This window comes from Thermobia domestica, chromosome 10, assembly GCF_964235325.1.
Source record: "Thermobia domestica chromosome 10, izTheDome1.hap1.1, whole genome shotgun sequence".
Classification (NCBI taxonomy): Eukaryota; Metazoa; Arthropoda; class Insecta; order Zygentoma; family Lepismatidae; genus Thermobia; species Thermobia domestica.
The window spans coordinates 230,918,311-230,937,626 of NC_137463.1; the positions used below are offsets into that span (position 1 = coordinate 230,918,311).

The 19,316-nt window shown below is 34.4% G+C and overlaps 1 protein-coding gene across 1 annotated transcript in view; it reads left to right on the forward strand.

Moving 5' to 3' along the window:
- Positions 1 to 19,316, forward strand: part of LOC145663056 (androglobin-like) — a 201,498-nt gene that overhangs the window by 144,929 nt on the left and 37,253 nt on the right. Inside the window, exons 22-24 of the mRNA XM_081729218.1 lie at positions 887 to 1,035; positions 11,072 to 11,210; positions 17,916 to 18,148. Coding sequence (XP_081585344.1) covers positions 887 to 1,035; positions 11,072 to 11,210; positions 17,916 to 18,148 — 521 coding nt within the window. The remainder of the gene's footprint in view (positions 1 to 886; positions 1,036 to 11,071; positions 11,211 to 17,915; positions 18,149 to 19,316) is intronic.

The following is a 19,316-nucleotide window of genomic DNA, read 5'->3' on the forward strand; positions in this document are numbered from 1 at the left end:
GGTGTAAATTTTAGCTTGAAATCTTACAAACAAGAAACAAAGAAAAAAAAGCACACACACGTTGAATCAAGTATCGAATATTCTGAAGAAGACAAGCATGTGCTTAAGTAAGTCTATAATTTATGTGTCGTCCTACGTCAAAACGATAATAGCACGAAAAATTTGATGTTTTTAAAAAGTAATTTTTTAAAAAGAGCACTTTCTTGATTTTGACCCTTTGAACGGGGAGGGTGTTCTAGAACTTTACCTCTTTTATTTTTGTGTTATAGAGCCATGTATTACACTAGTATAAAATAATGAGTTCAGCCCTTTTTGTTTCAATTTGGTGCTATTTTTCAGCCCACTCCAGAGCTAGGACTGTGGCAACACTGGAACGATCACTACGACGACGCCCAGGTCTTTTAATGTTCACTATTGAACCCATTTCAATGAACTTTTTCATATGCAAAATGTTGATTCATTTGGTGCCTCATTTCGCCCTAGAACCGCGCGAAGTCGCCTGACAGTTTCTGCATAACTTTCTCCGTTCTGATAAAAAAAAAAAAAAAAAAAAAAAAAAAATCACGATTAGCACATGTTGCGCTATAGTAAACTGCTTCATGGCTAGACACAGACTGAAAAAACGCGAGAAATTCAGACTAAGGCGACAATCGGAATGTTTGTCGGTAGAGCAACAATACAAAACAATGTCGGCAACCGAGAAACAAAAATTTGCCAGACGATCCAAAACCGGCGCGCTTTTTGAATAACCCTTTAGATACCGAAAAAGGCACGGTTGAAGTGGAATAAATGAAACAATTTAAGAAATACCAGTACTGTAAGATACTTTAAATAGAAAGTTCAACTAATAATATGCATCTACAGGTGGTAATACTTACTTTTATAGTGTTTGGAGGAGCCCGCTTGAATCCATCAATAAGCGTAGCATCTTCTGTTAGCAGTTCATCGTCAAAAAAGAAGGAAAGATCACCTTCAAAAACAATGACTGAACAATATGCCCAGTGGTGGTTGCAAGTCGTACTTGAGACTAGTAAGGTATTTTTTTAAAAATTTTTTTATTAAGTTATCGTTTGTACACAGGAAGCTTTTAGAGCTTACATAATATATATACTTACCGTTTGCCTTCTAATCTTGACTTTCAGTCAAATTTTCGCTTATTTTGAAAAAAAAAACTATTTTTAGTAGTAAAACTGGTATAGGAAAAAACACGAGGCTTGTTCAAAGTTTTGCCTCCAATCCTATATATTTAAAAAAATAGTTGTAGTGAATAATTTTACTTCAAATGAAAGGTTAAACCTTCTGCTTTGCAAGGAGTCTTTCACTGTTCCTCAGCTCCCACTGGCGTCGATACACTTGCGCCAATGATGCACTACTTGTTACATGACGTCGGTGACGAATGACACTGTCTGCTGATGACACCAAAAACGCATTGCTTTGATGACCTCCATATTGGATGTTAAAAGTTGGCCTTTCAGGTTTTCCTTAAGCTTTGGGAACACTCAAAATCACAGAAGGCAGATCAGGGCTGTAATGTGATGCGAGAAAACTTCCTCGAATTGGAGCTTAGCTTCTGCAACACGGCTGGGTCTCCAGGCTTGTGTGTGACCTTGCATTGTTGTGTTAAAGGATGGAATTTTTGTGAGGACGAATTCTATGCAGACATGAACACAACTTCGTTAGTGTCTGGAGTAGCGCTTCAAGTTGCCAATGGCACCCCGTTCCAAAAGATCAATCAACACCACACTTTTACTATCACAAGAGATGGTGATCATGAATTTTCCTGCTAATGCCTGCGTTTTGAGCATTTTAGGACGCGGAGAGGATAGATACCTGTACTCCATGGACTGGCATTTAGTTTCGGATGAACCCAGGACTAGTCCCCACCTACAAGAGGCATGAAAGAGGCATCTTCTTTGGTGTTAAGACGGGCCAAATTTTGCTCACGCGCGTTTTTGCGGACATCTTTCACTGCTATGTAAGCTGACGCGGAACTCACCTTGAAGACATTTCCTTGAATCCAAGCTCGTCGCGTATGATGTGATTCACTGTTCCGACTGACATGCCAATATTGTCTGCTATCACCCTCTGGTTAATGCGTCGATCACCACGAACCAGCGCATCAACCTGTCCCAGTTCCTCTGGAGCGGATGCAGTCGTTGGCCGTCCACTGCAGTTCTTATCTTGCAGACATGATGTGACTAGATTCTCTGTGCGTACAGTCTGAGCCCACCTTCTCACTGTGCTTATGTCCACACGTGTTTCCGCATACACAGCACTTATGTGACAGTGGATATTGATGGATGTCACATCTTTCATAGACAGGAATTCTATGATGGCACGCTGCTTAACTATATATTTATGTGGTCCATCACTAATCCTGCGACTCCGTCGTTGTTAGTAAAATGACCTGAAAAAAGAAAACGAAAGCAGAAGGTTCAAGCTTTCATTCGAGAGCACAATTATGCATGCACAATAATTGAAAACACTAACTACATTGATTGCTTCTACAAGATTTCGGAGTTTTCAGCCAGTTAAGCTGTAGCCTTGTTCACCAGAAAAGTTGCTCACACTAAATCAAATCACTTTATAAACACAATTTGCACTCTTAGTGCAAAGGTCTATAATTTTTGCAAAGAGACCTCTTATTGAACTAGTTCATATTTAGAAAATATTTCTACGGCAATTTCTTTGTGCAAGAAGTGACAATTTAACACTAATACCGTGAAATCCTGTAGACACTAACAAAATATTAGAATCTCTCACTGGCTATGTCTTCTTTTTATCATGTAACTAATTCACTTCACATTAGACTTCTCTGCAAAAATTAAAAAAAAAAAAAAAAGTATTTCTTACTATAACAATTTATTGATCGTGTGATCATTCAGAAACACAAATTCAAGTTTTTTAACTATTAATCTAAACACTTCGAATATGTCAGCTGAACTATTGAAAACAATCTTTTGTAGTAGTCGTGTATGTTTTGTTTGTTGCCAGTTAAAGTTGTAAACGTAAGATATTTTCTTTTGACGAAAATCAGTAAATTTTGACGAAAACATTAGTCCTAAATTAAACACGAAGATGTAAAATAGCTGTAGAAATAATTAAACAGAATTGTTGTATATAGCTCTGTTTTGATAAATAAATATTCAATTAAAATTTGTTGTGATTTTCTATGATGCTGTGTCACTTTTTGTCTAAGCAACTCTTTTCTAGGTTAAATGTTAAATTTTTGTATATAAAACGATTCGAAGACATTTCTTTCTATGAAGATTTGAGCAAAATATTTACTTCTGTAATCTTGTTGTTGGTTGAGTTTGTGTGTTCTAATAGACATGATAACTTTTCTCATTCTTAAAGTCTCTGATGAGTTGCTTGATCCTAATCTCAATGTTTCGTTTTGTCGTGCCAAGACTTGAGATAGCTGTTTTCTCATTCTTGAAGTCTCTGATGAGTTCCTTGATCCTAATCTCAATGTTTCGTTTTGTCGTGCCAAGACTAGAGATAGCTGTTTTCTCATTCTTGAAGTCTCTGATGAGTTCCTTAATCCTAATCTCAATGTTTCGTTTTGTCGTGCCAAGACTAGAGATAGCTGTTTTCTCATTCTTGAAGTCTCTGATGAGTTCCTTAATCCTAATATCAATGTTTCGTTTTGTCGTGCCAAGACTTGAGATAGCTGTTTTCTCATTCTTGAAGTCTCTGATGAGTTCCTTAATCCTAATATCAATGTTTCGTTTTGTCGTGCCAAGACTTGAGATAGCTGTTTTCTCATTGTTGAAGTCTTTGATGAGTTCCTTGATTCTAATCTCAATGTTTCGTTTTGTCGTGCCAAGTCTTGAGATAGCTATTTTCTCATTCTTGCAGTCTCTAATGAGTTCCTTAATCCTAATCTCAATGTTTCGTTTTGTCGTGCCAAGTCTTGAGATAGCTATTTTCTCATTCTTGCAGTCTCTAATGAGTTCCTTAATCCTAATCTCAATGTTTCGTTTTGTCCCGCCAAGACTTGAGATAGCTGTTTTCTCATTCTTGAACTCTTTGATGAGTTCCTTGATTCTAATCTCAATGTTTCGTTTTGTTGTGCCAATGTATGTTTCCGAACTTTCATATTCCGCCTGGTAAACGCCTAAATCTGATAATTTCTGTGAGAAGGAATTCTTATAGCCTGATAAGAAATTTCTAAATTGCGAGGAGATTTTCTGAAGACCGTGAATTCTAATCTTTTGAGCCAATTTTTGTATTCTGTACTTAATCGTGGCCATAAAGCTAAGGCTGTTCACTTTTTATCAGTCTTTATTAGTTTCATATTCCTTTGGTTTTGTAGATGCTATGACTTTTTTTTTTTTTTTTTTTTTTTCATTTATTCAACGTATTTTGGTCGTATTAATTTTCTTTTTGGATTTAGCTCTGAAGTGTTTTGTAATTGTTGTTGTTAAAGTTTTTGAGTTAGAGAAGTGAGTCTGTATGCTCTAAGAAAAATAGTTGATCCAAACATTGACTTTTATTCGTACGAATAGGCAGAATTTTTGTATAAGAAATAATCGCAAGCCTTAAGGTTCCTGAACAGAGAAATGGAAAATTTGTTATTGTATCTTGAGATATCGAGATCTAAAAACTTTATGCAACTGTTGGATTCAATTTCTGAGGTGAACTGAATATTGTTATATATGTTGTTTGTCTCTTCTATTAAATTGGAGAGGCCTTAATTATTGGTTTATTTAAGTTAGAATTTAAATATTCTTGAGTTGTGTAGAACAAGACCTGCTGTAGGACCTTCCTAAAGCCTTCAGAATTCAGTTTTTTCAATGCGTAACTTATTGCACAACTTTAATCCTGTTAATAACATTTGTGAGTATTTAGTTAATCGGAGTCTTAATAAGTATAAGTGAGATGGTTTCTTGTATTATGGAAATGAAAATCCAAAATTTTGTAGAAAGTTTTATAGGTATCTGTATATGTAACCATTTTAAAAATGTTGACAGAGATCCGTAAATCCTTCGAGCTTTGCTCAAAATGAGAAAGTGTTGAGAGAAAGCACAACGTATTTGATTCTTGTAAAAAGGATGCGTTGCTGGCGTAGTTAAGTGCATCGAAATTTTGACCGATAATAAAACAAATGAGAAGAGCATATGGATGGGATTCCCAACTACTGGAAAACTAGTAAAAAAATTAAAAACGATTTTTAATTCCTAAAAAAACAATATAATTCTTAAACAGAGTAGAAATAGAACATTTTACTAGGTACCAATTTTTATTTTTTATTTTATTTTATTTTATTTTATTTTATTTATTTATTTATTTATTTATTTTTTTACAGAAACACGCAACATAATAAGAAATATAAAGTTACCTGCATTTTCAATAAAACAAACGTTGGAAACACGAAACAAAATATACGCAATAAGTTGAGAAAACATATTAAAGTTGCAAAAAGTAAAAGCCTACCCTCGTATCTTTCAAATCGTTTTAACAAAAATCCACACTAAATAAAGGATGTTAAAGATCTTCACAAAACCAATAATTCTAGAAGATAAATAACAATAAAAAACTATTCTGACATAAGAATAGAGACAATAATTGAATTTAATTTATTGAAGTAACACTTCATCTTTATTTGGATTTGAATGAACACTGAATGTTTATATAGGTGTACAGAAGCTAAGAATTTCACATTTCTTTGATGACATGTGTCTTTAAACCATATTATTTTATATAAAAAACTATGGGTTACTCATTATTTGCATTATATATTAAACTAATTTTTTTTCTCTCAAAATTGATTTATTTGATCCGAATTTTTCTTTACTGAAAAAACAATATATAAGATGTTCTACTTAATAAATATATTAAATTCACCATGGTTTGGTATATTGTCTATTGAGTTCCTATTGTCTTTGTTTTATCTACATTGTTTTGTTTCATGTTTTATTTAAATTATGATTTCGGGTATTTATTTTACATTTTACAAAAGTTATTTTAGTATTTTCCATTTTTTTTTTTTATTTGTTTACCATCAAATTTATTACAATTCAAAATTATTCGACATTCAACTAAAATAACAGGCATAAATGAGGAATGGAACAATAATTGCTAACAGAATAATAGAAAAATATAATAATTTGAATAAAATTGTAACAATTGCATTAAATAAATTTACGAAACACTTAAGAAAAAATAATTAAGTCAACAGGAAATATATTTCGATAGTTGAACCAAAGGAAGGGATAGAAAACCACTTATCAACGGCATCATATCTAGTGTTACTGTCTGCTTTTCTCCATCCAATGATATTACACCTTATTTGTATAGTATGTCGTCCAGTTGTATAAATGTTCAGTGTTGTCATTTGTGTTAGAAAAGAAATACCTCATCTAGTTCTTTTCTATGTGGTAAGGTGCCAAGAACCGACGACATGTTGCCACGTTGGATAGCAATAGATATGCGTTGAATTAGGAAAGATGTTGAACGAATATCTCCAGTAACGATAGAAATGCGTCTGCCTACTTCTCTAATAAAATCAAGGCTTGCAGATCCCCAAGCACCACTACTCTGGATGGCAATTGGAGCAAAAATAAATTTATCAAGGAGGTTTGTTATATTTCCTTTGCTTTTCTACTTCTCTACGACTAGCAACAGCTCCAGAATTCATAACAGCTAAAGGGAGACTTGAATGGGCAAATGTATCTGAACACGTAAAGTCCCACACTAGTGATTTGCCTTTCAACCAAGGAACTAATGTCATGCAATCAGGTCGTTTACCATCTGAACGAGAACATCCTGAAGGTTCACGTATTGAAGGAATTCCAGCTGTGGTAAGGGCTCGTAAAATGATATAATTCACAGAGGAGTGTCTAGCGTGTCTACCCATGCTCTTCATGCATGATAGGCCATGCAGGCCACGTTGGTTAACTTGAGCCCCGCAAGCTGGACAGCGATGTGGCTCACAAATATCTGCGCCTAATCTTAAGGCGACAGAGATTCGAAATGCCTCATTAGTCATATGAAGACCTAATGGTGGGGAGGGTATTGCATTCAACCATGCCCCAGCATGTAGGAATTTATGGAAGTTATGTGAAAATCAAAGATTGAAAAAAATAGATTTAAAGTAACTTGAACAAATTTATAGACGAGACAAAATCAGTGAAATAGTTCAGTAATAGCGCACAGTAAAAATCACGTGATACACTACATACTCGACTTTGAAAAGCTTTAGAGAATTTATTGTATTGAATGGATGTTCCATGGTTGTCTTCTATGTAACTTAAAAAAAGAAAAGAAAAAAAGAGAATCTTTGCTGTACCTATAATAACACAGATATCCAGCCAAAACTTCTTGCATTTTGTTGAAGATTGAATGTCGATCTGTACTATCGGGATCAGTTTGATTTGGATGTATGAAATGATATAACGATATTGTACTTCATGAGAATGTCGATAATTGTATGCTTACTATCCCTATATATTACTTGATTAATATTGTGGCTCTAAGATCTTACAAATTCATTCATAAAGTAAGAAAATGTAAAATGAAAACTACAAACAGGAGAATATAAAAATATAGAGGAAAAAATACCATAAGACAGTATCGTTTTTTTAGGGAAGTCTTATCAATAAAAATTTTAATTTTATCGTCACAGGCTAAGGGAAAAAAGCTTACCTGTGTACTCATTCTCATATACAGTTTCCGAAGCTGTATGAAGCTTTCTTCTCTTGGCTCCTAGTGATAAAATTTAAATTCTTACCAATGCGACTTCCTTCAAGAGCCGCCAAAGCATTTATAGATAATACCATAGTATGCAGAAATTATAACTCCGAAATTATTCTAACTGGAAAATATTCAAATTTTATATTTCGCAAATTTATGTAATATTTTCAAGTCTGGCTTACATGAAAACAACGATCTTTCTGAATTAAATAGATTAAGTTAAGGTTGTTTTCAACATCTAATTCATATTGTTGAGACAAGATCAAAACTTATTTTACTCTACCACAGACTTTTAAACTCTCACGCACATGAGAGGAATGCAGAACACAATTCCAGATTTCATATAAACGGACGCTTAGATTGAGCACAGTAGCATTCATTGAAATGCTTACAATTCTATATTTTGGCACCAGACTTTGAAGACTTGTTATTTGTCTACACTGTTGTAAGTCTCAGTTTAATTCTGACTCTGAACGTCTACGACAGTTGCCGGGAAACTATAATGTAAGTGCTTTTCACTTCAGAGTGTTTTGAATTCTCTTTCTCGTAATCAAACACATTTACAGCAATTATATTGGGAATAGTTAGTATCATTTTCTTTATCAATTAATAACTGGATTTGTATTCTCTTCATTATTCTTTATCTTTCACAAGATTCTGTTATGTAAGTAGTCCCAGATCGAGAACCGACAACTGAGAGTTTCATTTTCATTTGAAGCTCTGGTACAATATCTTGTAATTCTCAAATGATTACAATATTCTGCTTAAGTTGTAGAACTCTATTAGAAGACCAATCTATTTAAGTAAAAATTTAAAATAATACTAATCTACACAGCGCATCATTCACATAATGAGCATTAATCTCCTTGTCATTTCTCACAACACCTGTACATGTCCCTTTATAGACACAAATGAAGGATGTCTTGATAAAAGTCGGGAAGGGATATCATAAAGGGGAGATTTTTCGATTATTTTTTTCAATATCTCGCACCATTTGCAAGATTTGATCCTACTTCCGGTTGGAGTTTCTAATTCATGTATAATCAGTGCTTTCTTTCTTCTTGCATGCAATATGTAATAAGCAGATATATTACACACAAAATTAATTATAATGTCAGTGATATATGGTATTCATTGTGCAAAACACTCCAATCAATAAAGATTAATCTTAGACTGGAGAACTGGTTATCCTTCGTTTTTTATCATCATTTGGGCATGAAACTAACGCCGAAGAGATATATACTAACCCCGTATACAAATGTGTGGTGTTGCAATGTATAACTCGTAGGATATGATGCTTTACTTTCTAAAAAATTCAGTACTTCCAGTGTACCCTTAAAAATGTAATAAAGAAATAACCACTTTTTTAAATATTCAATTAGAACTGAACAATCTACACAAAATTTGCAATTGATCAGCGAAAATGGCTTCTTTCTAGAGCTTGTGGTTTCTGAGATATCATTGTCAAAACAATTGGCGACAAACATATAAACGTCCACAAATTTCTCCATGTGGGAATTATCCTGGAGAATTATATTGAATTAAACACAGTCTGAATGACTGCTCTATTTCTGTGAATAACATTAACTGAACAAAGTAATGATCATCATAGCTATATTGTATATTCAATGTATATAAATTAAATCATAAACTTTTCTAGCATTTTAATGTATAGATGATAACAGTATTTGATTCGAAATAAATAACAGAAAGTTAAAAAAAAAAACGTCCACAAACATATAAACTTTACTTGACCACAAACATATAAATCTAGCATTTTAATACATAGATGATAGTTTTAAACTTGTTTATTATTGTGAAGTATAGCAGTAATAGAAAAAGCCAAATTGACAATTAGTTAAACATAAATGAGTATGTGAATTTGACATTTAAGAGCCTTGATGACTAATTGGTGACTACACATAATAACTGCACACATAAAAATCGACTCACAAAGCAGTTTGCAAATTTCTAATTGCGATGGGCTACTGTTATGATACAGGGAGATTTAACTACGTACCTAGAGTTGCATGTTTAAAACTGCGCGATTGAGTTTAATTTATAATTTCTAGCATGAGAGCAATCCATTTCCTTAAGATTTAAAATAAAGTAAGACTTTCAAATGTATTTATTAGTATGAAATTTAGTAAAACAATAAACAAATCATGTTTATAGTTAGTTTAAATTAATTGAATGTGTAAATATTTTCTAGAGACATCTGTGAATTTTTATTCATATATTGAATGACAACATACGTGACAAATGTATGTGTATATAAAAAATCAACCCAATATTAATTTTGAGTTTAACGTCCCTTTCATCAGCTATATGAGACGGGATCTACTGATTAACGTGGAATCCGAACTACATGAGTTCCGCCAGGAATCGAACCCGGGTCTTCCACGCCAAAGGCGCGTACGCTAATCGCTTAGCCACCAAGGAGCTCTATCCACCCAATAGATTGCAGATCTGTAACACTATAAGCACTATGTACATATATTTTATGTACACATCGTCTATTGCTGGGAACTATATATATACCGGGTGTCCTAGGAGGAAGGGACAATATTTTATGTTTTGATAAATGGTAGTATGAATGATTCTAAGCAAAAAAGTTCATATGAACATAGATCCTAATCTCAACGGTTTGAGAGCTAGAGGTTGTGAACCATTTTTTTTTTTTATTTATATTGCGTATTGCTCACCCTGTACTTATTTTGCAGAGGTGGTACATAGCGGATTTGAAAGCTGATAGAATGACCTTTCCAACGATATGCAATATGTAGCAGTGGTTTCTTTCGAAGAGAAGTTATTGAGGGACATTTTGGAATCAGTGTTGCCATCCAATTTCTTTCAATAACCTTAACTTTCTCAAATTTCACTCAATAGCTCCGATTCCAAAGACAACATTGCCACATGCTGCATACCGTTGGAATGGTCATTCCATCGCATTTCAAATCCGCTATGTCTTATCCCTGTAAAATTATTCCAGGGTAAACAATACGCAACAAAGTCAAAAATGGTTCACAACATGTACCGTTGAGATTAGGACCTATGTTCATAGAAACTTTTTTTGCTTAGAATCACTCATACTACCATATATATACACTTCACGTATTATTCAATAGGGTAGTCAAAGTAAACATCTGATTTTGGAACTTGGCGCTTAAAACTAAATAGCGAACAGTTATTGTTAAGGTGTAGGAAAACCTAATTAGCCCTGGTTATAAATTTAAGCTTGTCATCGTGTTTCATTGATAGCATAATTACAAAAATTGATTTAAACGCAAGAAGACAGAATCATTCTTGTGTATTTCTGAATGTTTGGTGTGTATTACACTGCCCTGTTACAGTATAGCTGTTCTATTTGCAGTCAGCGTCTGTATCCATTGACAGACGGAAGGAAGAGAAGTTCAAAGCTTTGAAGTTATCCTGGGAAGAGCAGGATCCAGGAAGACATCAGAGAGCAAAGATGTTAAGAGATGAATACTTAGAGCAACATCCAATTGAAGGTACAGTTAAAAAAGTATGGTCGACTTAAATCGAATAATAGCAACTGGATAAAATGTCATACTCAAAGACTTATATGGAAATTTAAAAGTAATGTTTAGAGTCATTAATATTAACGCATTATTATTAAAAAACGGTGTTTTTACACAATATAATTTCCTATTGCTTTTAACGATTACAGTAGTTGTTATGCATTAAAATAATTACTGCAAACGTTAAAATAACGATTGCAACCTGCCATACGGTAGAAGCATGGGCGCCCGAAGGGGAGGGCAGGTGGGGTCCGGGCCCCCTTCTGGCTCACAAAAAAGTATTAAATTTCTGAAGATTTTCTTAATAAAAATGAAAAAATATCAAACGTAATATAGCAATCAGGGAGATGAGCCTCCCTCTAGAAAATTTTCTTCGGGCGCCCATGGGCATCTCGATCGTTCCTCTAAAAATGCATAATGGTTTCAGTGATGTGTCGTGTGCTATTAGTTTACGCCTATATGTGTTGTCTACTCTAAACTAAACTAAATGTCTTTTTTATGGCAGAAATAGAAAAAAATATTCTCGTATATCAAAAGAAATAGTGGAATTCTAAAGAAGAATAAAATATAAATACCATTAATCAGAATTATTTTTAAAATTATTAACATTTTTATGAAAGAAACAGCGCAGGCAAGTGCAAGAAAAAATATACCTTCTACTCCTTTGAAATTAAATTATACAGCTCACTACGTTCATATCAAATACCCAAACTCATATTTCTTAAAGACATTACGTATTACCTGCACAAATTAAATTGTCTACACATAGTTCACGTATAAATGTAACTGTCGGTTTCTACCCGTCGACAGAAATCACTTATTTATTTTAACTCTTCTATCATATGTATTTTAAGTATATTATGAACCTTTCATCGATGAATTATGAATCCATACGAAATCAGATCTACATAGGAGAAAATCGAGGCAATTTGTCCAAAGTATGGCAATAAGAAATTTAGGATAATTTTTCACCAATTTAATTTTCTTAAGCTTCAGAAGACGACCCTCAAAGATCGAGAGGTGAAATGCCACCTGGGTTTCATATTTGGACCCAATTTTGATAATTATAAAAATTACTGTTTCTTTTGAATTGTTTTAGTGTTTCATTAGTTTTAATGTTTTTATGTTTCATTGCCAAATTTAAATATAAGACCTAAATATAAAAATTTAAAACAGAAATGTTCATTACAAGTAAAAGGAAAGATCATTTTGCTATTAATACGATGGCAGATACATACTACACTGAGAAAATTGTCATTTGCCATATGTTGAATATAATCGCTCAAAGAAGAAACCGAAAATATGTTAGAACTGCTATTAATTCCAGTAAAATACCAAAGCTTTAAGACTAGTAGCAGTAATGATCACTAAATTTCATATAGGGGAGAGGGGGACATTGGTACACGGGGCACATAGGTACGAGGTAGATATTTTTCCACTGTGAAGAGGTAAATGGACAACAGTTTGGTGTTGGCAACATTAGTGACAAACGAACATCGTGAGGCACAGTTAATGGATGGACGCAGCGTTCTTTTCTCTGTGCAGAAAAAAACTTGATTTCTTAAAGCAAAAGTAAGTTTTCACTTATGTCTTTGTAAGCTTATATTTGCTCTGTACCAATCTACCCCTGCTATTTGTAATTATAAGTATAAACTACTCTTTGCGCATTTCCCATGCTTCGCAGTTTTTGTTGTGATTAACATCAAGTAGAAAAAGTTACTGATAATATAGGTTATCTCATGTATGATCGTTTGATTCCGTAATCAAAACATAAAAATAAACTAACCAAAATAATATGGTAAACTTTTCTATTATTATATTTCCGACTTTCCGGAACTATAGGTATAGTCGATAGATACACAAACTTTCGAATGGAAAATTGTTTAATCATTTAGGTGCCTTGACAGCAAAAATGTGAAGATTCTTTCCCCCAGGTCATAACATGCGAGGGATTTTAATAGGCACATGTCTGACAAAATAAACCTCAAATATATATTTGTACATAGACGCTAAAAACCAGCGTGTAGTAAGCGTCATATTTATTTGACTTTCAGCAACCTATTTGAAAGTTATTCGGTGAAATTCTTAAAACTTTAATATTATAAAGCTAACCAAGAAAGTTCTGTCGCTTTTTGTGGAGTGTGTGTTCAATTGGTCCTCACACCGTGAGTTGAATGCGAATGGAGATAAGGCGAAGGTCAGTTGTTGGTGTGGATATACCCAACATACTACCGGATTGTGGCAGTTCAGTTACACAGTGAACTTGCGTAAGGAGAGTAAACATGGGACCTCCACAAAGAGCCCTAAGGGCGAGTATGGTGTACGAGTTCAAACTGGGATCAAACGCCGCTGTAGCAAGGGAGAAGATATGCCAGGCCTTTTGTGAGAGTGTCGTGACTACGCGGACAGTGCAATGGCGGTTTAACAAGTTTAAAAACGGTGACGAAATACTGGAAGACGCACCACATACCGGAAGACCAACACATGTACAAAATGAAGATATTCAGGCAGCAATTAAGACGAACAATGGCCAGGTATGTGAGGAACTGAGACTACAATTCAGTGTGAGTAAAGAAATCGTTCGGAAGCACTTCCATCAACTTTGGAAGCACTGCAAGTTGGGTCGATGGGTTCCACAAGATTGGATCCGGGCCAGAAGGGAACTCGAGCAGACACCTGTGATTCTTTGCTATCTCGTCTGAGGAACGAGGAATTTCTGGAAGGGTGTTGACATATGATGAGAAATGGGTCCTGTACGAAGCTCCACGGTGCCGTCATCATTGGTTAGCATCCTATGAACCGATTCAAAAACAACCAAATCAGCACTGCACAAAAAGAAGGTCCTCCTGTGTGTTTGGTGGAATGCTCACGGTATTGTGCATCGGGAACTGCTACCAGCTTGTCAGAGCATCAATGCAACTGTGTACTGTGAACAGGTCGTTTGTATTCAAGAACAACTCAAAACTCTAGAGCCAACACATCTGAATCGCAAAGGGGTCCTGCTGTTACAGGACAACGCTAAGCCCCACGTGGCTAGGATGACCCGGGACACCATTCTATGCCTTTTAGGGGAAACACTACTGCATCCACCATACTCACCGGACATTGCACGTTCCGATTACTACGGTCTTCCAGAGCGTTGGCAGAAGGTCGTCGATTCTGATGGGACTATTTTTGATCTTCCAATTACGTCCTAGGTGACATATCGATGTTTGAAAGTTGTGGGTGAAAAAACGACAGAACTTGCTTGGTTACCTTTATAATAACAAAGCTCTGCCTCCTTTGGAGACAAGGAGACGCTCGAACCAAAATTATAACATCTTTTCCAATTAGTAGTTGAGGTATGAAAGATTTCAAAATTTTGCAAACTGTAGGTAGCCCTTGGATTATTTACTTCTAGTTTTCCTTATAGAGACAGAACCTCATTTATAGTACTTTTTATATTTGTAAATAGCTTGCGGAACTTTTAAATTTTAATGAGAACACAAGCAAGCATTGGACTTCTTATTTTATTATTTATTTATTTATTTATTTTGTAACAGGTTGAACTAGGTCTATTGAATTACTAAAGATTCTGACAAATCTTCACATTCTTTTAATGAAACATGTTTTTATTTTGCATTTTTGCTGCTGTTGTATCTATTGCTAAAATACTTGAGTTTGTGGAAGATTAAAAGAATACTAGCTGAACCTGCGCTCTCCACACAGCGCACCATTCGCATATGAGCATAAATCTCCTTCTCATTCCTCGCAACATCTGTACATGTCCCTTTACAGACACAAGTGAAAGACGTATTGATTTAAAAAAAAAAAAAAAAAAAAAAAAAACTCGGCAAGGAATATCATAAAGAGGAGATTTTTTCGATTATTTTTTCTCAATATCTCGCACCGTTTGTAAGATTTGAGCCTACTTCCTGTTGGAGTTTCTAATTCATGTCTGACCAGTGTTTTCTTCTTGCATGCAGTATGTAATAAGCAAATACATTACACACACAATTAATTATAATGCCAGTGATTTATGGTGTTCATTGGGCAAAACACTCCAAACAATAAGGATTAAGCTTAGAGTGGAGAAATGGTTATCCTTATTCTGTATGGCATTAGGACATTTAATGTAATTATAATCGTTGCCCATGAAGCAAACGCCTGAGAGGTATGTAACTCCATATACAATTATGTTGTGTTGGAATGTATAATGCGTAGGATATTATGCTTTAGTTTTTTTTTCTAATTTCAACACTTCCAGTGTACCCGTAAAAATGTAATAAAGAAATAACGGCCATATTTTTTAAATATTCAATTGGAACTCTACAATCTACATAAAATTTGCAATCGATCAGTGAAAACATCATCTTTCTAGAGCCTGTAGTTTCCGAGATTTCACTGTGGAAAGGATTGTCCACAAACATATAAACATCTACAAACGTAACTCCAAAGATGGTAGTACAATTCATTTGCATTGCTTTTGGAAAATGCTTATTAAAATACAAAGGCTTTAAACAATAATTTAAAGAAACAAACTTTATGTAAAAGGTATATTTAAATATATTTTTTTAAAAGTACACATACTTTTTTGTCTTTGTTAAACGTGAAATCACAAATAACCGTAAATGAAAGGTTTGGATTCCAAAGTTATAAGTTGGAGGTTAGGCGCTTTTGTTTTATTGTAGCATTTTAATGTCCGTGATATATATGGTGCGGAAGATTGGTACAGATTGCAGGCCTTTCGTAAAATGTAATTTACTCCAGGTAGGACATTAGTACAAACAATATTATACATTGTAAATGTAGCTAAAGAATCACAGTTTAAGTGGGGAAAAAATAATGTTTCTCAAGCTGAGGATATGTTCTAAAATCTTGGGTAAGTAAAAATCGTACCAATGTCCCTCCTCTCCCCTATAGGTAAGGTCAGACAAAAATTGTGTCAAGAAAATACCAAAGATCAGGTCAGATTTTACTCTGCATGGCATTATGACGTTTAATGTTATGATAATCGTATGAACTTATTTCTGATCTGTACTCGTTATGTTGAAAAACAAAATTTATTCCAAACGGAAAGCGTATTTTAGATAATGATTTACATTAAAGCCATACTTACAATATAACTTAAATGTAATTAGTTTGATTGGATATTTGCGTTGAGCTGGTATTATTAAGTTCTTTCTTTGTCTGTTTTGATACGTAGCACTGCATTTGGCTGTTATTTCTTCAAATGTGATAATATTTCTCAGGTTTAGTAGTAAAGTCAAAATGAGATGATCCCAGTTGATTGAGGTCCGACTGATCAAATACCCATCAAACTTTAATTTGATAAACACTTTTAATAGAAAATTGTTTTATAATTGTTTACCTTCACAATAACGCATTAGGTAACTTATGAATACCCCTAGTAAAAACATTGGCGTCATCTATTTATTTCCCTTCCCAATATTCTTCTTTGTATATCCTGGGAAATTTTGGCGTTATGTATTCATTTCTCTTCCCAACAATATTATTTGTATATGCTGGGAAATATTGGCGTTATATATTCGTTTCCCTTCCCAATATTATTCTTTGTATATGCTGGAAATATTGGCATTATATATTCGTTTCTCTTCCCAATATTCTTCTGGTAAATATTGGCGTTATATATTTATTTCTCTTCATCATATTTTTTGTATATGCTGGAAATATTTGTGTTATATGTTAATTTCCCTTCCCAATATTCTTCTTTGTATATACTGGGGAAATATTGGCGTTATATATTCGTTTTTCTTCCCAATATTCTTTTCTTGTATATATTGGGAACTAGAGGAAATCAAGTGATATCTTTTAAATCAAATCATTTACGGGTGTAGGCTTAATTAAATTCAAAATGTCATTTTTTTCTCTTACCCACTGCTGACTCAAAGTCGTTTAAGTATTATGATAATAGCAATATACTGATTTTTTAAAAATTAATATTTCGCGTAATTTTTACGGTTTATCTCCTACTTGCATTTGAACTGTTGTCTTATTCATTAAATGTTTCCGAATTGTGATTCCATGTCTAATTTGCGATTTGCAAGAAAAAAATTTTAAAAGTTTTCCTACATTTAGATGCATTACTTTTCCGATTATAATAATTGGAAGCCGAGACTTGTGAAGTTCGTTTATTCGTGATTTTATAGATTGATACCTTCTAAATTTCTCGGCAATGTATATCCTTAAACAAATTTTTGATTAATGGATGGTATTTCTTTATTTTCTTGTTGTTTTAGGTCCGGCAGTAATAATGGTGAAAACAAAATGTAATACGAATTTTGTTATCATAAATTCTCCGCTCAACTTTTGCTATCAGCTATTGTTTAGCAAGTTTCATTGCAAAGTTACCACTGAGTATTGTATAAGCTATATTTCTTTCAAGTTTGTCCCTAAATTATTTCTCTATGTAAACTTGTTATATTTAACGTACAGTTCGTATCAGCTATGGATCTAAAATACAAGTTTTAATACAAGAAAACCATACGCTATCTGCATGGAAAAATAAGATTTTATGTTAGCGGTCTTAAAATCATATGTGTATAGAACAACACTACATTGATTTATTGCAGAAACAAGACATATGAGCTTAGATTGAGCTTAAATTTTGATTATTAGATTTCGAAAGGAAATGCGTGTGGATATGGTGCCATTCAGTCCTATTTTTTCTTGCAGATACTACTGCAAGTGATATGAAGGCAATTGCATCTCAGGAGAGTGAAATTCCCTCCATGAGAACGGAGTCTGTAGCATTATCATTGGCAACAACAACCGATGATGACGTTCGTAAAGTGGAATTTCCTGATGATCTCTTTGCTCCGCCAAAAGTGAATTGGGACTTTTCTGAATATGTACGGGGCTTAGAGGAAGGATTAGGTGAAGATGAAGTGCTTTTTGATGATGTTAAGGTAATGTACATAATAAAATCATTAAGTTATGTAAAGGTTATCTCGGATCTTCATATTGTTAATCTTTCGATGTTAATGTAGTGTACATAATAAAATCATATCTTTAAATTGTGTACAGAACTTACTTCGTTCTTTCATATTGTTAATTTTGTAGTGGCACTGTCAATGATTTGATACCTGAAGTCTGACATTTTTCAACTCCAGTAGGAAAACCATTTTAGGAACGCATATAATGTCTAGATTTCTATTACACATATATAATTACCCCTTAGTCATACAAGCAGAGTAAACGAGGACGCACTTTCGTGCATAGGAGTACTGTGATCATGTCATCATTATGATTATATGTATTATATACAAGTTCATGACACTCCTTGTTAAACAACTACATAAAATGTATCCTCACGATCAAGGGTGCATTGCATCGGCTTGCAGAGTACGTGACACGATTTATGTACAGCAATTGGTTGCATAGAAATTTCTGATCTAGTTTTTATTTCTCTCCCTCAATATCTCCACCTTGCCGCGGTGGGGTGGGGGGCTTGCGTGCTCTAATGATCCCAAGAGCTATGCCGGAGATAGCTTCGCTATCAGAGGGCTTCCCATGCCGAACAGAACTTTAGGGGTAGGAGTCAGACGAAGAGAGATATTATGGTAGTGGGCAGCAGCTCTACCATTACCACACTGAGGCTGAAGATGATTGACATCGGCAAGGCTCAGATGTGGACTAGAACAGGCAGGGACAGGATGTCCTCTATGGCTGTTTCACTGCGAGGTGGAAGGACCTGGGACACCACCACTTTACTCGGTCCCTAGAAAACAACATGGAAACAGATAAGAGAATGTAATATTAGGGAATACGACTCTACTGTTTCACAGTGGGTCGTCCCCGGCAGTGGAGGGAAACAAAGCAGGGCCTCCTAGGTCGTCATCAAACGAAACCCCTGCAGGATAGGAACCTGGAATGTGCGATCGCTGTTACAGTGTGGAAAACTGGAAAACCTGAAGAAAGAAATGGAATGCATGAAGATCAGCGCATGATCTTGGGAATCAGCGAGGTTAGGTGCTGATGGAGAAGACATGTGAAACGGGGACTTCAGAATGATTTACTCAGGAGCTGTAAACGGTACAGCAGGAGTCGGTTTTGTCTTGAATAAGAAGATAGGAC